Below are 23,457 nucleotides of genomic sequence, written 5' to 3'. Positions count from 1 at the left end.
TCTAGACCAACCCCCTGCACAAACAAGAGACCCTATATGGGCGAATGCTTTTGTCTAATGCTGCGAAGGTTGCAGCGTTGAATGTGTCAGATTTTGTGGCAGCGGGGAGGAGGGGGGGTAGTTGGGGGCCACGAGGGTCCAAATTTGGGGCACAAGCCCGGAGTCGAACAAGTGAAGGTAGAAAAGGGGTGGAGCCTGGTGACGCAGGTGATGGGAGGAGCCAGGGAGGGCTGTGGGTGGGGCTGGAACAGAGCTAAGAAAGACTCCGTTGAGGGGCGGAGCCAGAACAAATATGGGTGGGGCTAAAGGGCCCATAAAAAAAACCAATCTAGCAACCGGTGGGTGGAGTCAATGCAAAACAGAGGCAGATTAAGGGGGTGGGGCTAGAAGCTGGTTGATAGAAGCTGATAGAATCTGAAGTTTAACTGGCATTTCCAACTCCCAATGACGACCTTGTGTTTTTTTTTTGGCCAGGCGGGTAGGAAAACCAAGAACAAAATTTGAATCCCAGGTTTTCTTCCCCCTTCCTCCAGCCCCCGTCTATGTGACCTCTGGGTGCCCCTCGGCTTGCTTCTGGAGCTCAGCGGTGGCCCTCAGCCCATCCTCCGCCATGAGCTCCTGGCCAATTTTTTTCCTCCGATGGCTGGGAAAGGGACGCAAGAAAGGCAAGACTCGGAGCAAGAAGGAAAAACGAGTGGCGCGGGTTCAAGAGGACACTTTCGGCCGGGCTACAGTCCGCAGTTTGGGGGGCTTCGCCCTGGGGATGACCCTCTCTGCAGCCTATGGGGCCTTGGTTATTTTTGGCCAAGGCTACAGCATCTGGTATTGCCTGCTCTCCACCATCACCTTGGCCATCGTCCTCGGCCTCGGCATGGCGTTTTCCTTCAAAGTCCGAGTGACCGTCCTCCTCATGCTTCCTCAATTTTTTTCCAGTAAGTGCTCTCTGCCTCCTCGCCTCCCAACACCACCGCCTGGAAAAAAAAAATGCAGGCAGTCCTCGACTTACGACCAGAATCGAGCCCCGATTCTTTCCGCCGCTAAGCGAGACTGTTCGATTTCATCCCGTCGGCCGATTTTTCCTTCCCACGGTTAGGACGTGAAACCCTCTGCATGGCTCGGTTCCTCACACCGTTGTTCAGCAAACACCGGTTGCCGTAGGGACTTCTGCTCGACAGAAGGTCGCAAAAGCGGATCACGCGGCACCCCCTCCCTCAGGACGCTGCGACCGTCATATAGACGAGTCAGTGGCCACGGGATTGAATTTCAATCACGTAACCGTAGGGAGGCTGCAATGTTTGTGTGGGGGGAAAAAAGATCGCGAATTACTTTTTTTCCACCCCTGTGGTGACTCTGAGCGGTCGCTAAACGAACCACTGTAAGTCGAGGACGACAGTAAATAGTAGCACGGCAGTAAATCAAGCATTGGGAGGATGCCAGGATTCAAAGAAACCTCTGATAAACTCAGCGTTTGTTCCCAACAACCGCCCCTCCTGTTTGTCTTTCCTTTAAACTCCATCAGCAGCTGTGCCTTGTAAAGAGGATCTGGTCCCTTTCCTCCTTTGTAAGCCACGCAACCACCGTTGCTCTCTTCTCCGTTCCTCCCTGCGCTGCCTAAAATGAGGAGGGGGTGGGCCTTGGTCTTCATCTCAACCCCCTCTCCCTTGTTCTACCTCTCCCCTGCTCTGCCCAGCCTGACTTTGCCCTTCCCCAGTTTCTTCCACATCCAACGGATCCACTCTCTCACTCTTGGTCAGCCCTCCCTCTTCCCCTTCGGATTCAGACTCCGACAGGGGCATGACAGGGGTGTTCCCCAGCCGCTTAGCCGCTTTCAGGGGGGTTGAAATGGTTTTAAGGTTGCGGGGTGGGGGAGAGGAGGGGGGCAAATGTGAATCCTGAAATGGATTCAAAACTCTGCAACGTTTCGCTTATTTCTCTCCTCCGACAGAAGAAGGGAAGATGGTTCTGATACTCCTGGCGTTCGGGATGGCTATGGAAGGGCCCTTCGCCAACATCATCCGGAATTTCAACCGGAGCGCTGACACCGTCTCGTGTGGGGCGGAGCTGGCCCTCAACCAGACGGCGGAAATGCTGCAGCGAGCTCGCGAACCTCTGATCAGTGAGAGGGCCTGCACGGCTGAATGAATAAGAATATAGAACGCAGAATGTAGAAAATGTGGAATGTAGAATGCAGAATAGAATGTAGAACGTAGAATACAATCTAGAACAGGGATGTCTAACCTAAAAGCACCATCGCGCCGGCACCCATATTGCAATGCACCTCACCCCCCACGCATGCGCACATGACCCCTTCACGCGACCCACCCCCACCTCCTGCGCATGCACACGAGGGGTGGGATTCAAAAATTTTAGCAACCTGCACCACGGCAGGTGGAGGGGTAGTTTTCATCCTCCACAGGTTCGGGAGGCGTTCGGCGAGCCTCTGGGAGGGCGAAAACGGTTTCCCCCAGGCTCCGGAGGCCAGAAACGGGCCCGTTTTTGGACTTCCGGTACTTCCGGTAGGCCCGTTTCTCGCCCTCCCCAGGCTCCGGAGGCTTTCCTCGAACCTCTGGGAGAGCCAAAACGGTTTTCCTCAGGTTACGAAGGCCCTCTGTGTTCTGTCCCCCCCTTCGCCTCCATCCGAGTGATGGTTTAATTAGCCGGCACTATCAGTTCTGGCAGCAGAATAGCGAGCATCTGCCAAGTGTCTCTGTTATCTCCCTCGATGCCGAGGAGTCACCCAGGAACAAACTTCAGCTCTTAGTTAATCAGTTGATTTGCCTGCTACGAAGAGGCACAGCAGCTCTTGCTGCCTTTAATATCCTGTGGGGTGTGGCTCCATGACTCAGCACTTCCTAGGCCTGCCCCACCCCTGCTTCTGTTGTTCCCTCCTCTCCTGCCTATGAAACCTAGGGTGCAGCCAGGCCTGATTACCATCAGCCGGGTCTGGAGGTGTGGCTTGGGGGGGGGGAAGAGTCAGGGGACGGAGGCCTCGTTATCTCTTCCACCTGGCCTGCCTCTGGCTCCTGGAGCTGAGCCAGGGAAGCCGGTGCTCCAGAGGTAAATCCCGACGGCCCTTCCCCCTCACTTTCCAAGTCTCTTTCTGACAGGAGGCCCGGCTCGCGGGGGGCACAGACACAACACAATGGCTCATGTGCCCGCAGAGAGGTTTGTGCCATAGGTTCGCCACCACGGGAATAGAATATAGAACAAATAAAGAATAAAGGGTGTAGAATATAAAATGGGATATAGAATGTAGAATTCCATTCCATTCCATTCTAGAATTGTTGTGAGCTACTACAGAAGACGCAGCATGTACGATGCACAGATATCCAGGAAATGCCTATTTTTATTTCCCAGGAATAATCTGGAGTTCAGTTTTCGGCTTTGCCCACTGAGGTGTCCCAAGGAGTCATGTTCAGCTCCTGTCTCCCCCACCTCCCCCTTTCTGCCTAGATGCCTTAAAGAAAATCAAGGATATTGCCAGAAAAGCCAAAGTGGTTGGAGACCGTGTCCGAAAACTTTTCCGATCGGTCATGGATGCGGTGCGGCATGTCGGTGAGTGAGGGGAGTTTTCGCGAGTTGAACGTTTAAAGAAAAGGGATTCCCAAAATCTTTCTGAATAGCTGCTGTTCCTTTGGCTGCTTCTTTGAGACCACAATCCCCATCTTCCCCAGCCAGCGTGGGCCACGCCTGCAATGTCTGACGGGGGAATCGTTGCTCCCCATCATCTAATCACATTCCTAACTTTAATCGGACAAACGTGCTGAGATGACACTTCATTGGTTGGCATCGCTGGTTACGACCCCCAGTGGTGCTGTTTGGTTTTTGAGGAGTGAAACTCGATTTACGTGGATCTTTATGAGATAGGTGGTCCTCGGTTCATTTAGGGACCGTTCAAAGCTACGACCCTGGAAAAAAGGGAGCGGTGTCTATTTTCCACACTTACGAGCGTCTCCACGGTCATGTGATCAAAATTCAGAACGTTTGGCAATGTATTTATGACGATCCCAGTGTTCCGGGGAGTCCCGTAATCCCCTTTTGCAACTTTCTGGACAACAGGGATGCCCGATTCATTTTAACAATTGTGCGGCTAACTTAACAACGGCCGTGAGTCGCTTAAAAAAAAAAAGTCGTAATAATAATAATAATTATTATTATTATTTAATTTTTATACCGCCCTTCTCCCGAAGGACGCAGGGCGGTGAACAGGCAGATAAAAATAATGCAATACATTACAATAAAAACACTATTTAAAAAACTTATTCAATATAGCCTAAATTTAAAATACAATACAAAATAAAAATAAACCCCAATAAAATCCATAAAATCCATGTTTAAAAACCCTATTTAAGCCAGTCCTGCTCGGAAGAATAGATATGTCTTCAGCTCGCGGCGAAAGGTCCGGAGGTCAGGAAGTTGTCGAAGTCCTGGGGGAAGCTCATTCCAGAGGGTAGGTGCCCCCACAGAGAAGGCTCTCCCCCTGCGGGTCGCCAGCCTACACTGTTTGGCTGACGGCACCCTGAGAAGACCCTCTCTATGGGAGCGTACCGGTCGGTGGGAGGCATGTGGTAACAGAAGGCGGTCCGGAAGATATCCCGGTCCTATGCCATGGAGCGCTTTAAAGGTAGTAACCAGCACCTTGAAGTGCACTCGGAAAACCACAGGTAGCCAGTGCAGCCTGCGCAGGATCGGTGTTATATGGGAGCCACGAGTGACTCCCTCTATCACCCGCAAAACGGGGCAAAACGGGGCAGACTTGCTTCACAAACGCTTCACAAACGTTTCACGTACATTTGGGGGTTCGATTGCGGCCGGGCGTTGAGGACGGCCCCCATGCGCCGCTTCTTTTGTTCTTGCAGCTCACTGCATGCGCAACGTTTGGTACTTCCTTCTCCACATGGGCGACGTTTGCAACGAGGAGATGGGCCGGCCGTATCAGAAATGTGTCCGCATCTTTGACAGTGCCAAAGACCGGTGTGAACGGGCTGTCCCGTTCCTTTCCTTTCTCTGCCACATCGTCCTTCTCTTCAAGTACCTCTGCGGATTGGCGAACAGTGAGCTCGCTTCAGCGGTGGGGTTCAACCGGTACTCTGCCCTAATGACCTGCTGGGTGTGTGTGGTGGCCATGGTGGGGCATGGCCGGGGTGTGTGTGTGTGTGTGGCAGGCAGCACACTCGACCTCCTGCACCCCCTCTGGGAGCAGAAATAGGGTCCTCGGGGCTCTCTGAACTTGGCTTCTTTTCTTGCAAACGTTTCATTACCAAACTGGATAACGTCATCAGTGCTGCAAGACAACGGCCGAGCTCAGGGAATTTTGGCTGTTCTTGGGTGATCTGCCGTCACCACACCATGTCAACCATGCTCCCCTCGGGGTTTTCTCATTCCTTCCACAGTCCTTCTGGTTTTCTGCGTCATACCGGAGTACATTGTGCCGTTTCTGCGTCGCAAGGTTGCAGAACGTAAGCCCAGAGAGTTGTCCTCCTCCTCTTCCTTTCCGTCTCGATATTCCGCCTCTCGCAACGGCCAACCAAACACTTCCAAAAGAGGATTGGCTCTGCTCCTTTCTATAAGTCCCCGCCCTCTTTAGGCCCCGCCCACCGGGTGCTCCTACCTGGCAGGGCAGGTGATCCTGGAAAGGAAGGGGGGGAAAAGGATATGAATATGAATGAATATTTTAATTTGTATACCGCCCTTCTCCCGAAGGACTCAGGGCGGTGAACAGGCAGATAAAATACAGGTACACACAATAGTTAAAAACATCCCTTAAAAAACTAATTTAAATTTGCCCAAATGTTAAAATAACATACTCCGCCATAAAATTACAAAACTTTAAAAACCCATCAAATTCAATTAAAATTTAAAGGTAAAAATCAAGCTAGTCCAGCCATACGAAATAAATAAGTTTTAACCATTCTACCTCAACCATTCGTGAAATTTTCCAAACTTTCGGTCTCTCTCTCTCTTTCTCTCTCTCACCCGCTCCAAGCCGTCGTGGCCATGCTGAATCGCGTGCGGGCCGAGTTCGAATTCAACATCACCACCATCCACCAGTACGAGGTGAGCGTCAACGCCAGCAAGAAGCTCTCGGAGGTGGCCTTCGACATCATGGAAGAAGTGTCCGAGCGCCTGCAACCGGTGCGGGAAGCGGTGGGACTTTTCGGCTACATGTCTACTCTGGTCATGCTCTATATGTACCTCGGGTGAGCCGGGGAGGGGCAGAATAACAGGGGTTGGGAGGGACACCTTGGAGGTCTTCTAGTCCAACCCCCCTGCTTAAGCAGGAAATCCTATCCCACTCCGGACAAATGGCTGTCCAGTCTCTTCTCGAAAACCTCCAGTGATGGAATACCTACAACTTCTGGTGGCAAGGCGTTCCACTGGTTAATCGTTGCAAACTATCAGGGATTTTCTCCTTAGTTCTAGATTGCTTCTCTCCAGGGGTAAAATCCAGCAGGTTCTGGAGAACCGGTAGTAGAAACTTTGAATAGTTTGGAGAACCGGTAGTGGAAATTTTGAGTAGTTCGGAGAACCGGCAAATGCCACCTCTGGCTGGCCCCAGAGTGGGGAGGGAATGGGGATTTTGCAGTATCCTTCCCCCAGGAGCGGGGAGGGAATGGGGATTTTGCAGTATCCTTCCCCTGCCATGTCCACGACAGAACCAGTAGTTAAAAAAATTGGATTTCACCATTGCTTCTCTCCTTGGTTAGTTTCCATCCGTTGCTTTTTGTCCTGCCTTCAGGAGCTTTGGAGGATAGGTGGACCCCCCCACTTCTTCTTTGGGGCAGCCCCCCAAATATTGGAACACTGCTATCACATCATCCCACCCCCGGTCCTTTTTTTCATTAAATTAGACATGCCCCATTCCAGAAATGTGTATGTTTTATCCTCTGGTTTCTCTTCAGATCGTATAAATCTTTCGCTCTTTATCCTCCGGTCCTTTACAGGATATGAGAAGGGGGGTCCTCCTGGGGATGGTGGACCCCCAGAGATGAAGGAAGGGGGAATTTGACCTTGTTGTTGTGGGTCTTCTTTCCCCCACGAGAGGAATTCTTCATTTCTTCAGGGCTCTCCTGTACCGAAAACATTACCTGCACGAGGACAGTTTCGACAATATTTATATCACCGAATCCTTTCTCGAAATGGACGCCGTGCGGAGGAAAACCAAACGTCCGTCCGTGCTGCCCTTATCGCCGAAGGAAAGCACCAAATACATCCGGCCAAGTACGTGTAGTGTGGTGTGTGTGTGTGGTTGCGCCTCAGGGGTGTGGATGTGTTCACAAACTCCAGGGAGCCCTCAGCTTGTTGACCGTGACGGAGGCATCAAATGTAGGTTTGCTAAGCGAGAGAGGGGTTCAGTCCGTCGCGTCTCATTCTACCACCTTTCTTGCCACGGTTGTTAGGCGAATCATTTTTTGTTAAACGAATCGATCCCGGGATCCTGCAATTGTCGTAAGTACATGCCAGTGGCCAAGCAACCAAATTTTGAATCGCGTGACCAGGGGGGGGAGGCTGCAACAGTCGTGTGAAAAACAGTCGTAAGTCACAGTTTCCAGTGCCGTCGTCACTAAACGAACTGTTCTAAGTTGAGGACTTCTTGTACAGTATTTGAGAGCCGGGGAATCCGTCTAGCACAGGAGTGTCAAACTAGTGGTGGTATTCAGCTGGTTATATCCGGTTCGGGCGAACAGGTAGCAGTGGCTTCGGGAGGCTCCGCCCACCCACCTGGATGTCATCACGTCCCATTTTTGACGCTCTGCGCATGTGCAGAAGGTTCTGCGCGCACACGCTCACCTGTCAATGAGTACTTCAGCTTCAACCACTACAATACATGAGCACACAATAGATACAAACTTAAGGTAAACCGCTCGAAACTTGATTGCAGGAAATACGACTTCAGCAACAGAGTGGTCAATGCGTGGAATGCACTACCTGACTCTGTGGTTTCTTCCCCAAACCCCCAAAACTTTAAGCTTTAGCCTGTCTACGGTTGACCTCACCCCATTCCTAAGAGGTCTGTAAGAGGGGGTGTGCATAAGCCTAAGCATAAGTGTGCCTACGGCCCCTGCCCTTTTATTCGTATCCATTTCCTATATTCATAATCATGTTTATACTTATATCTGAGATCTCGTACATGTTTGACAAACAAAATAAAATTAAAAATAAAATAAAACAAAATATAAAAATAATAAAATAAAATAAAATATAAAAATACATTAAAATAAAATATCAAATAATAAAATAAAATAAAATATAAAAATACATTAAAATAAAAAATAAAATAAAAAAATAAAATAAAATATCAAATAAAATAAAATAATTAAAATAAAATATAAAAATAAATTAAAATAAAATATAAAATAATAAAATAAAATAAAATATAAAATAATAATATAAAATATAAAATAAAATAAAATATAAAAATAAATTAAAATAAAATATAAAATAATAAAACATAAAATAAAATATAAAATAAAATAAAATATAAAATAAAATAAAATAAAATATAAAAATAAATTAAAATAAAATACAAATAATAAAATATAAAATAATAAAATAAAATAAAATATAAAAATAAATTAAAATAAAATATAAAATAATAAAATAAAATAAAATATAAAATAAAATAAAAAAATAAAATAAATATAAAATAAATAAAATAAAATAAAAAATAAAATAAAATAAAATAAAATAAAATAAATAAAATAATAAAGTAACGTAAAGTAAAAGTAAATAATGAACCGGTAGCGAAGGTAAGTGAATACTACCCCTGTGTCAAACACAAGGCCCCCGGGCCAAATCGGCCTCCCCAATGTGGTCACATCCAGGCCACGGGGCCATCCTGGTCTACCCAATGCGAAGTGGAATGATCGGCCCAGCGTGGCTTCGGACCGGTCTACCCAATGCAAAGTCTACCTGTCTACCCGCATGCCAGCAGTTTGGGGAATAGCGTCAAACTGGCCAGGCCCACCCAGTCCTGTCTTTCTCCCCCCCCCCAAAGGTCAATCACAACCCTGATGTGGCCCTCAATGACATTGAGTTTGACACCCCTAGTCTAGCAAATAGCAAAGATGGTTTTATTACGCCTTGTTGCACAGCCTCCCTGGTGTTACCGCGCAAGGAGCAGATCGCCTACGCTCTGGCCCTGGCCCGTATCTGTCGCCAGTTTATCCTGGTGATTCTGCTCATCGTGGGGGACTTCTCCGTCTACTGGCTGTTCGACTTGGTGCGCTACCATCTGGTGGGCGAGATCACCGCGAGAGGTAAGGCGGAGGGGCCGGAGGGAGGAAGGATTTCATCAGGTTGCCCACTTCTGCGGCTTGGGGCCCGGTGGCTTTCTCTCTGATTGGCCTACCTTGTAGGATCGTTGCCGGGAAGGAGGGGGAGAGGAAGGGGAAAGAAAAGAAAATGGGAAAGAAAGAAAGGAACGAAGGAAAGAAAAGGAGAGGGAGGGTGGAGAAAGGAAAGGGTGGAAGGAAGGAAGAGGCAAGCAAAGCGAAGCGAAAGTGAAAGTAAGTGGGCGAAGAGAGGGAGAAAGGGTTAAAGAGGAAGAGAAGAGAGATGGAGGAGAGCGGAAAGGAAAGGGGAGAGGAGAGGAAAGTGAACGCAAGAGAGGAGGAGGGAGGGAGGAAAGATTAGGGGAGGAGGGGAGAGAGAAAGGGAAGAAGGAGAGGGAGAGAGGAGAAAGTGAAAGTGAAACTAAGAAGGGAAGAATGGAGAGGAGGAGAAAGAGGAAGGAAGGAACAAGGAAAGGAAAGGAGAGGAGAGGAGAGGAGAGGGAAGGGAAGAGAAAGAAAGGGAAGAAAAAGTGGATCCAAGAAAAAAAAACACCAACCCTCCAAACTCTCCATGCTCTATGATTCCCAAAACAGAGAAAGAGAGGGTCACCCTAGTGGACATACATCCTTCTCCTTCTCTGCAGCTCCAGTGCTGACCACGATCACCGTGAACGGCTCCGGCTACACCAGTGAATTGTATCGTGACTTGGTCTCCTCCTTCGACGTGCTCCAGGAGGGGAATATTAGCGTGGTGTCCCCAAAATGCCGCCTGCACCCATCGGAGCCCGACTACAACGGTTACCTCGTGATCGGTAACTGGAATTCAGGCATTGCCAGTTTCACTGAATTTAATTCCCCGGTCTTCAGTGAAACTGACCGGATACTCTGCCTGCACGTCCGTTTTCCCCCAAAAACGAGTTGGCGGGAGAATTTTTTTTAAAAAAAAAGATAAAAAGCAGTAAACGGGGATAGAAAGAAGTAGACAGTTATGGCTTTAAAAGAGAGAGACTTTGGGTGTGTGTGTGTGTTACAGGTAGTCCTCGACTTCGGACCGTTCATTTAGTGACGGTTCAAAGTTACAACGGCACGGAATAAAAAAGGGACTTAGGACTGTTTTTCACACCGTTGCAGCATCCCCATGGTCACAAAACTCAAAATGCTTGACAATTGTCAAGTTGTAGGGTCCCGGAATCACATGATTCCCTTTTGCGGCCTTCCGATGAGCAACGTCAACGAGGGGGAAGACAAATTTCATTTTACGACCGTGGGGCTGACTTAACCACTACGATTCCAAGGAAGGTCGTAAAAGGGGGGGGGGCGGCAAAACTAAGCGAACCGATTTCTTGCTCGGCCCTTGAAACATTGGGGCTCCCTTGCGGGTCGTAAGTCGAGGAGCCCCTGCAGACACGGATGGATTTAAAAGAGCCTTGGGGGATTATATGAACAGCTGAGCCGGTAGCACAAAGCGCTTGGAATGCAAAATATTTCTTATCTGCGCAAGGCAGGCGTTCAAAAGGAGAAAACTCTTCATTCCGTCACGGGCGTTTGAATTCGAGGGGGAAAAATATCTGCCTTTGAAGAGCAATAAAAGTACTTTAAATGACAAATGGGCCATTCCAGCGACATGGATTTTCGCTGTGTTTAAAAAAAACAAAACCCTCGGTGGCCACTCGAACGGAAGCGGTGCGACTCTCATACGGCCAGGCATCAAAAGAGACACCGTAATCCATTATCCTCAGTAGGGTGTGTGTGTGTATATCCATCATGCCCGCTGGCGTGTTCTTGGGGGAGCCAAGAAGAATCAGGAGAGGGAGGCAGGGGTGGGCTTCTAAAAATTTTAGCAAGGGGTTCTCTGTCCGGTTGCTGGGTGGCCGTGGCCTAGTTTGCCTCCTGCACCACGGTGGTGGTGGGGGCGTGTTTTTGTCCTTCCCAGGCTCTGGAGTCTTTCCTCGAGTCTCTGGTGAAAATGGCCACCCCAAGCTCTACACCAACGGTTCTCAACCTGTGGGTCGCGACCCCGTTGGGGGTCGAACGACGATTTGCCAGGGGCCGCCTAAGACCATCGGAAATATGGGAAGTATACTTGCGAGTCGAAGAATCGCGCTCCGATGGTTGACTCCACCAGCCAGCTGCAGGCTCTTCAAATCGCTAGCCGAATTCGGCTTCAGGCGCGATGAATTAAAAAAAGAGAGAAATCTTTGCTCTGATGTCTCCCTCTCAAGCCAGCTGCAATCGCTCCCAATCGCTAGCCTAATCTGGCTTCAGGCGCCATAAACTTAATAGGGGAGGAGTCTCCGCTTTAATGCCTCCGTCCTCAAGGCAATCGCAAGCAGTTCGGATCGCTAGCCGATACGGCTTCAGGCGCGATGAATTCAAAACGAAAATAATTTTACGGTTGGGGTCGCCACATCGTGGGGAATTGTATTAAAGGGGTCGCAGCACTATAAAGATTGAGAACCGCTGTTCTAGAGGCTCTAGAGGCCCTCTGGAGGTCGTTCCCAGTAGGCCCATTTTTTGCCCGCCCCAAGACTCCGGTCATGCCCTACACTTACCTGCAACCAACATGGGCCACAAGAGGGAGGGGAAGGGCAGGCGGGGCCAGCCAGGAGTGAGATTTGGGGGTTCTCTGAACTGCACAGAATCTTAGCTAGAGGTTCTCCCGAACCCCTAGCAGCCCACCCCTGGAGGGAGGGCATGACACCTGCAAAATAGTTTGGAAAGGGAGTCTTTGACTTACGACCACGTATGGGACCTGATTTTTCCCGTGGTTCAGCAAGGCGGTCATTCGGCGAGCGGCCCTGATTTCACGAACCTTTTGTGTGTGGGGGGGAGACACAGTTGTTAAGCGAATCGGGCCATCGTTAAACGGGCCCATGGACTTTGCTTGCGGGAAGCCGGCTGGCAGGGTCTCCAATGGGGATCGCGTGACCCTGAGATGCTGCAAAACACATGTCAGTTGTCGGAATTGTGATCACGTGATGGTGGGACGGTCGTAAGAGCGAGGAAAAATCCACAGGGCTTCCTTCCGTCCTTAAATGTTTGACCAAACTATTTTAAGATATTTTTCCTAACTTTTAGCCAAGCTTCCTATCTCCTTCCCTCTCTTGCTTCTAAACACAAGCCTGTTTCCCCCGGCCATAATGACAACCACAGAATTGTCAAGTTGGAAGGGTCCATAGAGGTCATCTATTCCAACCCCCCAACCCCCCACCCCGCTGGAGGCAGAGAAATCATGTTCACCTGTCTTTTTCATGCTTCTTTCCCAGGCCTCATGTACGGGATCTGTTTCTTCAGTGCCCTCTTCGGCACGTACATACAACGTATGCGGCGAGTTCTTTGCGCGTGGTATTATCCATCTCGGGAACGGGTGAGTTTTCCATGTTTCCCTTTCTCCTGTGGCCTACCTCGCAATCAGGAAGGTGGGTTTTGTGTGTGGGTGTATGCAAGCTAAAGAAATCGGGAAACTGTAATTAAAGTTGCCGGTGACTCTTCAAGGCGAGCTGCAAACCGGTTGAACCAAGATCTGCATCGCGTATCATGGTGGCAGCCGCCAATCTCTGAGGTTTAAAGAAAATAAAACTTCCCCCCCCCCAATTTAGGAACGAGTTTGCTACCTCTACAATACGATTTTGACTCGGAGGACCAAACTGATGAGCGCTGTGGTTAGGGCCGTACGGCAAAATTCGGCGGATGAAGGACACCAAAATATTTTACTCGTCTTTGCATCAAAGTAAGACACTTCCTGGGCAGTTAATATGGGCACGCAATTTTGTAAAACGAACGGACGAACGAGCGAACGAGCGAATATTTTGCCTGTACATCTCCCAAAGCTTTGAGAACGAGATGTGAGGTCTCCAAATTTCATACATGGGTAGTCCTCCATTTACGACCACAACCGAGCCCAAGATTTATGTTGCTAAGTGAGACATTTAAGGGAGTTCTGCCCCACCTTACAACTTTTCTTGCCACGTTTTTTTCTTAAGTGAATTGCTGGCAGTTGTTCAGTTAGTAACTCGGTCGTTAAGTAAACCTGGGTTTCCCCCGTCGACTTGGCTTTGTTCAAAAGGTGGATCGTGTAACCCCGGGAGGCTGTGACCGTCATAAATACGAGTCAGCGGCCAAGGTTCTGAATGTAAATCACGTCACCCTGGGAGAGCTGCAATGGTCGTGAGTGCGAAATACGGTCCTAGGTCCCCTTTTTTCCGGCGTTGTCGTAACTTTGAATGGCCACTAAATGAACGGTCGTACGTGGAGGACCAGCCGTACCGAAGTTTGCTTTGCAGGACGGCAACATTTCGCCGTGAGCTAAAAACATACTTATTTATTCAAGCGGGACTGGCTTAATAGTTTTATTAAATTTTAAATTGGGTTTTTATCGTTTTAAGGTTTTAAATTTTCAAATTTTTAATGTCGGCCTTTTTTGTAATTTGCTCTGTTTTAAATTTTGGTTTTAATTGTATATATATTGAGTTTTTATCCTTGGCTGTACACCGCCCTGAGTCCTTCGGGAAAAGGGCGGTATAAAAATCTAATAAATAAATAAAAAAATAAAAAAATAAACATGGCGAGACTCACGATAGTGGTGAAGTGGTCAGAGGCCCGCAAATCACAACCCGGTGGACAAACTCACCGAAAAGCCACACGAGAATCGCGTTGTGTTCTTTTTTTCCCCCTTTGCGTGTCCTTCTTTCACACACTTTCTCACAAACGCACACATGCCGCTTGTCTCCTGCCACAGGTTCCGCCTGTGTCGCTGGCTGGTTAAGATCTTGGGGGTCCACGAAGCGTATTGCATGGGTTGCGGGAAGATCCAGCGATGGGCGGATGGTGAGGACTTTGTGACGTGCATCACACCAGCCTGTCGAGGTTTGGAAATGAACAAAGGGAGGGAGGACGACAGGTGGGGGGACTCGAAGGGATCCCGTGTTATTTGATCTTTTTTTTAAAAAAAAATCCCTTCGCAGGGATCTACTGCCCTGAATGCTACAGGATTCTCAATAACACCTGCTCCATCTGTATGGCCCCGCTCACGTACCAGGGTGACATAGACGAGGAAATGTAAGTGCCTGCCGCTTATGGCCGTTGTTAAGTGACTCGGTCTCTTCCTCTTGGCAAACCCCCACTCCCTTCTAGCACTGATGATGTTACCTAGCTGGGTCATGAAACGTCTGCAAGGAAACCATGAAGCTCGGAGAGCACCAAGGACCCAACAGTCATTGTCTTCTTCTTCCTCCTCCTCCTCCTCCTCCACCTCCTCCTCCTCCTCCTCCTCCTCCTCCTCCTCCTCCTCCTCCTCTTCTTCTTCTTCTTCTTCATCATCATCTCCTCCTCCTCCTCCTCCTCTTCTTCTTCTTCTTCATCATCATCCTCCTCCTCCTCCTCCTCCTCCTCCTCCTCCTCCTCCTCCTCCTCCTCCTCCTCCTCCTCCTCCTCCTCCTCCTCTTCTTCTTCTTCTTCTTCTTCTTCATCATCATCTCCTCCTCCTCTTCCTTATTCTCCTTCTCCTCCCCCCTCCTCCTCTTTTCAGCAAACCCATTCCCTTCTAGCACTGATGATGCTATCTAGTTGGGTCATGAAACAAACCAAGCTTAGATAGCATCAGTCATTCTCCCCCTCCTCCTCCTCCTCCTTATGGCAAACCCCACTCCCTTCAGCACTGATGATGTTCCCTAGCTGGGTCATGGAACGTCTGCAAGAACCAACCATGCTAGAGAACACCAAGGACCCCTCAGTCTTTCCCTTCCTCCTCCTCCTCCTCCTCCTCTTCCCAGCAAACCCACTCCCTTCTAGCCCTGATGATGTTCCCTAGTTGGGTCATGAACCGTCTGCAAGAAAACCACCCAGCTCAGAGAGGACCGAGGACCCCTCACGCCAGGGACCCCCCCTCTAGAAAAGGACGTGTTCTACTAACCCCCCCCCCTTTCTTTTTAAACCTTCATTCAGAGATTCAAGTGATGAAGAGGCAATGGTGCTCTGGACGAACGCAGTCCGTGCGTTGCGCGGAGTCCCGGATGAGAAACGACAGAAGCAGCGCAGGTTGTTGAAGACGCGGATCATGCGGGCGGTGAAAGGAGAAGGAGGGTGCCGAGCGTTACCTGCACAGCTGGCGAGGAAAATTTTGGCACAATTGAAAGAGGAGGAAGAGGAGGAGGAAGAAGAAGAGGAAGAGGAGGAAGAAGGTAGGGAAAGCGAGGAAGAATCGTCCTCCAGTTCAGACGACGAGAGCAGTACGTCGAGTTCGGACACAAGGTGAGGTTAATTTCCCCCCCCACCCCACCTCATCGGCCGTTCCCACAATAGATCCTTACTGTTTTCAACAGAGTGGCCCGCACTGCAGGGGTGGAAGGGGGGGAGGGAAGTTGCGCCTCTCTTTACTGTACTGTCAACCAGCCAGAGCGCAGATGGTGCAGCCAAGCTACATCGTTGAGGTTTCCGCATTGTGCTGTGACACAGTTGGTTGAATCGGGGTTTAATCATGGCTGAATTGGGGTATAATTATGGCTGAATCGGGGTTTAATCGTGGGCCATTGGTTGAATGGTGGCTTAATCCTGGAAAGAAGCCCCCAGTGGGTTGGGTTGGCCAGTTAGAACAGTGGGGTCTCCAAACTTAACAAGTTTCAGATTTGTGGACAACTCCCAGAATTCCCTAGCCAGCATGGGTTGAAGTCCATAAGTCTTAAAGCGATGCTGACTGGGGAATTCTGGGACTTGAAGTCCAAAAAGCGATGCTGACTGGGGAATTCTGAGTCAAGAGAAAGGCCAAAACATTTGGCTACCTTTTAAACTGTTTTTACAACTCAGGGACCATCCGGCAGGAGACGTGACCTCACAGCAATAAAGTAAAAAAATAAGATATAAAATAAGATATAAAATAAAGATACACAAGTGTTTCCTTTTCAGCCATCTTGACTTCAGTTACCAAAACGAGGCCGAGATAAGCAGCGCCGAGGAATTAGAAGAGGTAAAAACTGACCAAAAAGCGGGAAAGAGAATCAGAAAAAAATGACTTTTGCCGTAGACCGATCTTTTCGTCTACGTAGAGAATAGTACCTACCTGATATTATTCAACAGAGCGATTCAACGAAGCAAAATATGGAATTATTCTCACCTGCAAATCTTATTTGTGTTCTTGGGGACTTCAAGGATCTTTTAGAATTCAGATTTTTGGCAAAAACACAGATGTCGTTGCAGGGGGAAAAAAAAAACACTTTTCGATCTGTTTTATAGCACGAAGATCTCTTGGTGGTCTCCCGTTCTTGGTACTGACTAGCCCGAAACTCGTTTTACTTTTAGAGTTCAGATGTGGTGGCTTTCAGGATGAGTCCTTCAACTTGTCACCCAAAGTCAAAAAGACATTTGATAAGTTAGACCTTATGGTAGAAATCTAGTAACTCAGGGAGAGTTGGACCTTATGGTAGAAATCTAGAACTCAAGGAGAGTTGGGCCTTATGGTAGAAACCTAGAACTCAAGGAGAGTTGGACATGGTAGAAATCTAGAACTCAAGGAGGGTTGGACCTTATGGTAGAAATCTAGAACTCAAGGAGAGTTGGGCCTTATGGTAGAAATCTAGAACTCAAGGAGAGTGGGACCTTATGGTAGAAACCTAGAACTCAAGGAGAGTTGGACATGGTAGAAATCTAGAACTCAAGGAGGGTTGGGCCTTATGGTAGAAATCTAGAACTCAAGGAGAGTTGGGCCTTATGGTAGAAATCTAGAACTCAAGGAGAGTTGGGCCTTATGGTAGAAATCTAGAACTCAAGAAGAGTTGGGCCTTATGGTAGAAATCTAGAACTCAGGGAGAGCTGGACCTTATGGTAGAAATCTAGAACTCAAGGAGAGTGGGACCTTATGGTAGAAATCTAGAACTCAAGGAGAGATGGGCCTTATGGTAGAAATCTAGAACTCAAGGAGAGTTGGGCCTTATGGTAGAAATCTAGAACTCAAGGAGACTTGGGCCTTATGGTAGAAATCTAGAACTCAAGAAGAGTTGGGCCTTATGATTAGAAATCTAGAACTCAAGGAGAGCTGGGCCTTATGATAGAAATCTAGAACTCAAGGAGAGCTGGGCCTTATGATAGAAATCTAGAACTCAGGGAGAGCTGGGCCTTATGGTAGAAATCTAGAACTCAGGGAGAGTGGGACCTTATGGTAGAAACCTAGAACTCAAGGAGAGTTGGACATGGTAGAAATCTAGAACTCAAGGAGGGTTGGACCTTATGGTAGAAATCTAGAACTCAAGAAGAGTTGGGCCTTATGGTAGAAATCTAGAACTCAAGGAGAGCTGGGCCTTATGGTAGAAATCTAGAACTCAGGGAGGGTTGGGCCTTATGATAGAAATCTAGAACTCAGGGAGAGTTGGACCTTATGGTAGAAATCTAGAACTCAAGGAGGGTTGAACATCATAGAAATCTAGAACTCAAGAGAGTTGGACCTTATGGTAGAAATCTAGAACTCAGGGAGAGTTGTCCCAAACACAGCTACTCATTCGCCATGCCTCTCTTGTTTTTTTTAAACCAACAATTTCCTTGAAAGTTGCGATCCGGACGCGCCACGCAAAAAAATGAGCAAATGATACACCGACACACAACCGCATACGACCACGGTTCCCTGCTCTCCAATTTTATTATCAAGCCCTCGGCACAGACCAAAAAAAAAAAGTCCCCTTGAATTCCAGCACACTAACAACAATAACAATCGTTTTAAAAAAATAAAACCGAAGCAGGAAGAGTCAGTCCTGTTTTCCCACAGTCCAAGTAAATAAGCTTCCCCCCCCACCCTCACTTCGAGTAGCGCTACCCCTGCCAGGTAGGACACTGCAAGAGAAGGAGCGGTTTACTCCGCAGACCGTAAAAAAACGTTTTCCAATGTGGAAACCGAGGAAATAAGACAGGAAACGTTGCATAAAATAATCGGGAACCTGCTGTCTCTCTCTCTCTCTCTCTCTCTCTCTTCCTCCTTTCTTGGTTTCAAGTAGCTAATTCAAGTTTAAACGCAAAGGCACTTTTAAGGCTAAGGAAAATTCAATTACTTCCTCTTTTTCCTGGAAGGGAAGGGGAGATGGGGATTGAAGGGGAAGGGAAACAGCGGGGGAGGGGGGATAAAATATATTATCTCTCTTAAATACAGATTAACTCTCGGCAAATACTTCTGGAGGGCGGGAGCTTCCTGTGGGTTCCAAACACACACACGCACACACTCCTCCCTAATTTTAATCTCTCGGTCTCCAGGAAAATGCAAAAAAAAATAAAAAATAAAAAAGTGTGCAAACAAAGACAGGAGTGAGAAACTTCCCACCGTGAAGGCATATTTTAGTGCAATCGAGTCAGGAAATTCAAGGAAAAAGGATGCAGAAGAGTTCTTGGGGGGTGGGGGTCATTCCTTTTTTAAAAATAATAATAATAATAATTAAAAAAATAATATTCGTTTTGTGCAAACTGCCTCGGGGTACCTTTGGTTGAGGAGGGGGAGGGGCAGGTTTGAGCAATGGGGGAAGATGGGGGTTACAGGAAGAAGCCTTTCTCCCCCTCCCATATTTATGTGCTAATTGTTTTGTAACAAGCTGGGGGGGGACACGGATGTAGGAAGGGGGGCAGGTTTTCTTGCAGCACCCACCCCTTCATTGCTGGGGGTTGGGGGGGGCAAAGCTAGATAAAGGATCCAAGCGAGTGTGCAGAAAATAGCCTTCTGCACCGTGCAAGACAGCCACCAGGGGGCAGCCAAGCTTAGGTCAGGGGATTTTGTGACGGAAGGAATTCCCATTTTCCTAAACTGGATTTCTGGAATCGGGTGGGAATCTCCAGACCGGAACACTGGGCTGGGTCCGCACGCCCGACTGGATGGATGCAGCGTGCGCGGCCCAAGCTTAAGGGATACAGATAGTCCTCGACTTGTGACCAAAATGCCGATCGCTAAGCGAGACAGATGTTTTAAGGGAGTTCCCCCCCCACCTTCCATTTTACGACCGTTCTTGTTAAGTGAATCTCTGCAATTGCTAAGTTTGCAGCAGACTTGTTAAGTGAAGCTGTCTTCCCCCCCCCCCCCGTGATTTTGTCAGACCGCCGCAAAAAAAGGATCACATGACCATCGTAAGTATGAACCAAGTATCTGAATTTTGATCAGGTGACCCGCAGGGAGGCCGCAACGGTCATTACGTGCGAAAAAGTCCATTTTTTTCCCCCAGTGCTGTTGTAACTTCGAACATTCGCTAAATGAATTCTTATAAGTCGAGGACTATCTGCAGGATGCCCTGAGGGGTGGGGGGCGGGGGAACAAGGATACCACTCCTATCTCCCCTATTCAGCAAGTCTGTGGATGATGGGATTGAGAGCGAGAGGCCAGGTCAGGCCCCCTGCTCTGCAGAAAGGCCGTTAGGAATGATCTGGTGGTGCCGGGGGGGGGGGGGGGAGACATTTTATTCTTTTTAACTTCCTGAAATTGGGGGAGGGGGAGACCCAATATGCAGCAATTGATCCCTGACATGTCATCCAAGTGGATCCCGGGCCCTCCGAGCAAGAAAATTTGTTTATAATTGAATTTCTGCACCCTGAACAGGAAAAGAAATCAAGTTTACCTCTCGTCTCTCTTCCTGATCCTAAAACGATATCCTTAACAGAGAAGGGAAAGAAGAAATTGCCCCTATTCTGACTCTTTTCTCCTTCCTAATGTGAAGCAATGCCCCCCCCAATAGCCCCCACCCCAAGTGCTGCTCCTCCCTGCCCCATAACCCATTCGTTTTTCATCCGCTGGGGAAGCAAAACTCCACTGTACTTCCTTCCCTGCAAATATATGCTTATTTGAGACACCCTGAGCAAACATGCACCGATTGGCCCTTGATGCCCACTGTCCACCTCCTGTCCACTTGACCCCACTCTCCTTGGCTTTATAGGCTGCTTAAGGCACGGATCGGGAGAGTGGGGAAGGGGGGGTCCTAGTGCATTTGGTCTCCGTGACAATGTCCGGGGAATGCTATATCATCTCGCCATCAACGGTCTGTCCGAGCGAATGAATAGAGATAGTGCACAAACGAGTTTTGTGGTGATGGCCGTCCGAGGAAGTTACGCCGTTTGGACAGCTGGTGTTGGGCCAGCTGGTGTTGGGCCATCCTTCTGCACCCCCTCTACAGCCCCTTCTTCCTCTTCCTCCTCCTCTTCCTCTTTGGGGGCGGGTGACCTGGCGGCCACTCCAGCAGGCCAGTAGTTGTGTAGCTCCTCCACGCGCCCGTTGGTCAAGCCAAGTTGAGCAGAGGCCAAGGCGATGCCGGTAGGTATCAGGGAATCGGTCTCCGGATCGGGACCCCTCCGCCGGCGCCTGGTCCGAACTTCCAGACAGTTCTGGCCTTTCAGGTGGCGCTGGAGGTGGTCGTCCTTGGCGAAGGCTTTGTGGCAAAGGCAGCACTCATAGGGACGGGCACCCGTGTGCAAGTGAAGGTGGTTTTTCAGATCGTAGCTGTGCAGGAAGCGAGCCGTGCAGTGGGGACATGAATAGGGGCGCTCGCCAGTGTGTTTGCGCATGTGGATCTTGAGTTTGTCGTTCCTGGGGAAAGGAGAGATAAGGAACATGAGTGTAAATTGAGGGAGGGGGCACTGCTAGGTGTTTGACACTTAGCTCAGTCCTTAGAATGATGGAAAGGAAGCCAGGAAAATGGAATGATCAAAGAGATGCAATTACAGGTAAACCTCAAGTTACGACCACAATTGAGCCTAAAATTTATGTTGCTAAGTGAACCATTTGTTAAGTGAGTTTTCCCCTATCTTACTACCTTTCTTGCCTCTCTCTCCTTTCCTCCTTCCCTCTTTCCTTTCTCCCTCCTTCCCTTTTTCCTTCCTTCCTTCCTTCCTTCCTTCCTCCTCCTTCTCCCCTCCCCTCCCCTCCCTTTCCTCCTTCTCCTTTCTTTTCTTCCTTCCTCCCTCCCTCCCAAAATTATCCATGAGTGGGAATCTTTTTCTCTATCCAAAACCAATACTTGATACCCAGCCTCTTTAATATTGGAATTAATCTGGGGAGGGGTCTGGGATGCGGTAGCCCCATCTGAGTCAAGATCAACTCTTACCTGGTAAAACGGACACCACACACGTCACAGGCGAATGGTTTCTCCCCAGTGTGGGTCCTCATGTGACGAGGTAGTTTGCCTGCCCCATGGATGATCTTGTGACATACAGGACATTCCTGGGGCATCTGTGAGCGCCGTTTGCGTACCAGCTTGTCTGGCGGATCGATTCCCACGGACAGCCCCTCCTGGTTTAGCCGACGCATGTAGGATACGATGTCCTGATCCATGTGCTCGTCGTCTGAACCCAGATCTTCTGGGGAGAGACCGTACGGGAAGGAAAAGGTGCGAGAGGGGGCCATGACTTCCTCCTCCTCCTCACGGGGGTGGCCCAATGCTGGGGCAGGTGATGCCTGGCTGGGTGGACTGGGGCGCTCCTGAGTTCCCGTTGAGGATGGCGACAATGAAGGGGAAACCTCTGTAATGTGGTTGTTTAGCCGTGAACCCCTGGCTTGAAGGAACTTGCGTGTTTTCTTGCTACGGCGGGGAGCTGGACACGTGGGGGGCTCAGCCAGGTCACCTTCCAAGTTGGGCAGCGTGCCAAAAGCTTCCAGGTAACGCCGGGCGCGTTCTCGAGCGGCGTCATCCGGCACGGGAGCCTCCAAACCGTTCCCTTGCAGGATCTCCACGCAAGCCGCGATGACGCACGGTATCTCCAGGATCCGTGCGGCGCGCAGCACCTCGCAGAGACTGCCCGTGCTGATGGTCAGGGTGGCGGTGTAGGCGAAGTCCAGCAGGGCCCCCAAGGCTTCCGCCCCCACGAAATCCAGCTCGCACACGGCCATGCTGGGGCCGGCGAAAAGCCTTTGGAAGTAGCGGCTGCAGGCAGCCAATACTGCCCGGTGACTCTGATACTCGGAGCCCTGGGCTCGGAGGGTGACGTCGCACAGCATCCCTCGGCGACGTTGCTCGTTCAGACGACCCAGTAATTCGCTGCTATGTTCCGGGAAAGGTATGCCAATCAGATCATCTTCAGGGCTACCCATTGCCTCACCTGTACGGGGGGGGGAGAGAAAAGAGTCAGCGGTATCAGTGGGGCAGTTCAGCAGGGAAGGCACTGGACTAGAAATAACGGAATAACAGAGCTGATGGGTACTTTGGAGGGTCTGCTGGTCTCCTGACAGTGAGAACAATAAATCAGTGGAACAACTTGCCACCAGAAGTTTAGGGTGCTCCATCACTGGAAGTTTTTAAGAAAAGATTGTTTGTCTGAAATGGGATAGGGTTTCCTGCCTGAGCAGTGGGTTAGACTAAAAGACCTCCAAGATCCCTTCCAAATGTGTTGTTCTCTTATTCTACTATCCTTCCTTCCTTCCTTCCTTCCTTCCTTCCTTCCTTCCTTCCTTCCTTCCTCCCTCCCTCCCTCCCTCCCTCCCTCCCTCCCTTCATCACTGGTGGTTTCCAAGAAGAGATTAGACATAACAAGAGTTGGGAAGGGACCTTGGAGGTCTTCTAGTCCAACCCCTTGCTCAGGCAGGAAAACCCTGTAATATTTCTTAGCTTAGCGGCAGATATTTGAGCCCTATTATGGTTGTTAAGGCGAGAACTACCCCAGATATGCAAGATTCGGTGGATGTCACTCGGCTAAATAAAAATAGATTTTTGCTTCTCCGACCGTGTTTTCTGTCTGTCTGTCTGTCTGTCTGTCTTTCTGGGCTGACAGCGAACGAGGGCTGGATCCTGTCCTTGCCACGAAAAAGAGGTAGGTTAGCAAAGGAGGCCGAAGGAGGATGTGCGCGCCGACGGAGCCTGCACCTCCGCGCAGGAGGAAGAGGCTTCGCCAGAGGTTATGCGGCGCAGATCAAAGCGCCTGATAACTACTGAAACGAGCAGATTTCCTAGGAAAGATAACTCAGGTGCCGCATGCCAGCCGCTGCGCCTTGGGTGTCTCTGGGGGAGGCAAGCGGCTTTGAACCTTCGCTGGGTGAAGGGGGCAGAGACGTAGGAGGTTGACGCACTAAAACGTAGTTCCCTGTCTTCCCCTCGAATGGATCCGGTAGAGTTCTCCGGGTTTCGATAGGATGGCCTTTGCCCAGTTGTGTCAGGGATCTGAGTAGAGCAATTGGGTAGGATGGAGGAGGAGCTAAGACAGGGTTACTCAGCCTTGGCAACTTTTAAGACGGGTGGACTTCAAG

General features: G+C 49.3%; 2 protein-coding genes across 5 annotated transcripts in view; one reads left to right on the top strand and one right to left on the bottom strand.

Annotated features, from left to right (window-relative positions):
- The first annotated feature begins 81 nt into the window (after positions 1-81).
- Positions 82-20,170, top strand: DCST2 (DC-STAMP domain containing 2). The gene is made up of 17 exons (XM_058160734.1): positions 82-232; positions 534-932; positions 1,946-2,116; positions 3,454-3,555; positions 4,860-5,054; positions 5,394-5,459; positions 5,987-6,200; positions 7,064-7,221; positions 9,096-9,260; positions 9,920-10,087; positions 12,542-12,642; positions 12,875-13,005; positions 13,864-14,141; positions 14,240-14,333; positions 15,219-15,356; positions 16,176-16,236; positions 20,162-20,170. Exons 1-17 carry the CDS (start codon positions 82-84, stop codon positions 20,168-20,170), a joined length of 2,601 nt encoding a protein of 866 aa, XP_058016717.1.
- ZBTB7B (zinc finger and BTB domain containing 7B) overlaps positions 17,875-23,457 on the bottom strand; it is a 33,908-nt gene continuing 28,325 nt past the window's right edge. For all 4 annotated transcript variants that reach the window (XM_058160319.1, XM_058160322.1, XM_058160321.1 and 1 more), the window contains exons 2-3: positions 21,326-22,316; positions 17,875-20,808 (exon numbers count right to left, since the gene is read on the bottom strand). In XM_058160319.1, coding sequence (XP_058016302.1) covers positions 20,331-20,808; positions 21,326-22,316 — 1,469 coding nt within the window. In that variant the 3' untranslated portion in view covers positions 17,875-20,330. The remainder of the gene's footprint in view (positions 20,809-21,325; positions 22,317-23,457) is intronic.

This window comes from Ahaetulla prasina, chromosome 17 (assembly GCF_028640845.1).
Source record: "Ahaetulla prasina isolate Xishuangbanna chromosome 17, ASM2864084v1, whole genome shotgun sequence".
In the NCBI taxonomy this organism is placed as follows: Eukaryota; Metazoa; Chordata; class Lepidosauria; order Squamata; family Colubridae; genus Ahaetulla; species Ahaetulla prasina.
The sequence above is the reverse complement of the archived record's forward strand: the minus strand, read 5'-3'. Positions and strand labels throughout refer to the sequence as shown.

Bases quoted from the DNA above. Each gene is read 5' to 3' on its own strand.
- DCST2 (XM_058160734.1), top strand. From the start codon at position 82: ATGTGTCAGATTTTGTGGCAGCGGGGAGGAGGGGGGGTAGTTGGGGGC. The intron at 5,460-5,986 runs GTAAGCCCAGAG...ACCCGCTCCAAG, and splicing joins GCGTCGCAAGGTTGCAGAAC to CCGTCGTGGCCATGCTGAAT. The intron at 9,261-9,919 runs GTAAGGCGGAGG...CCTTCTCTGCAG, and splicing joins GGGCGAGATCACCGCGAGAG to CTCCAGTGCTGACCACGATC.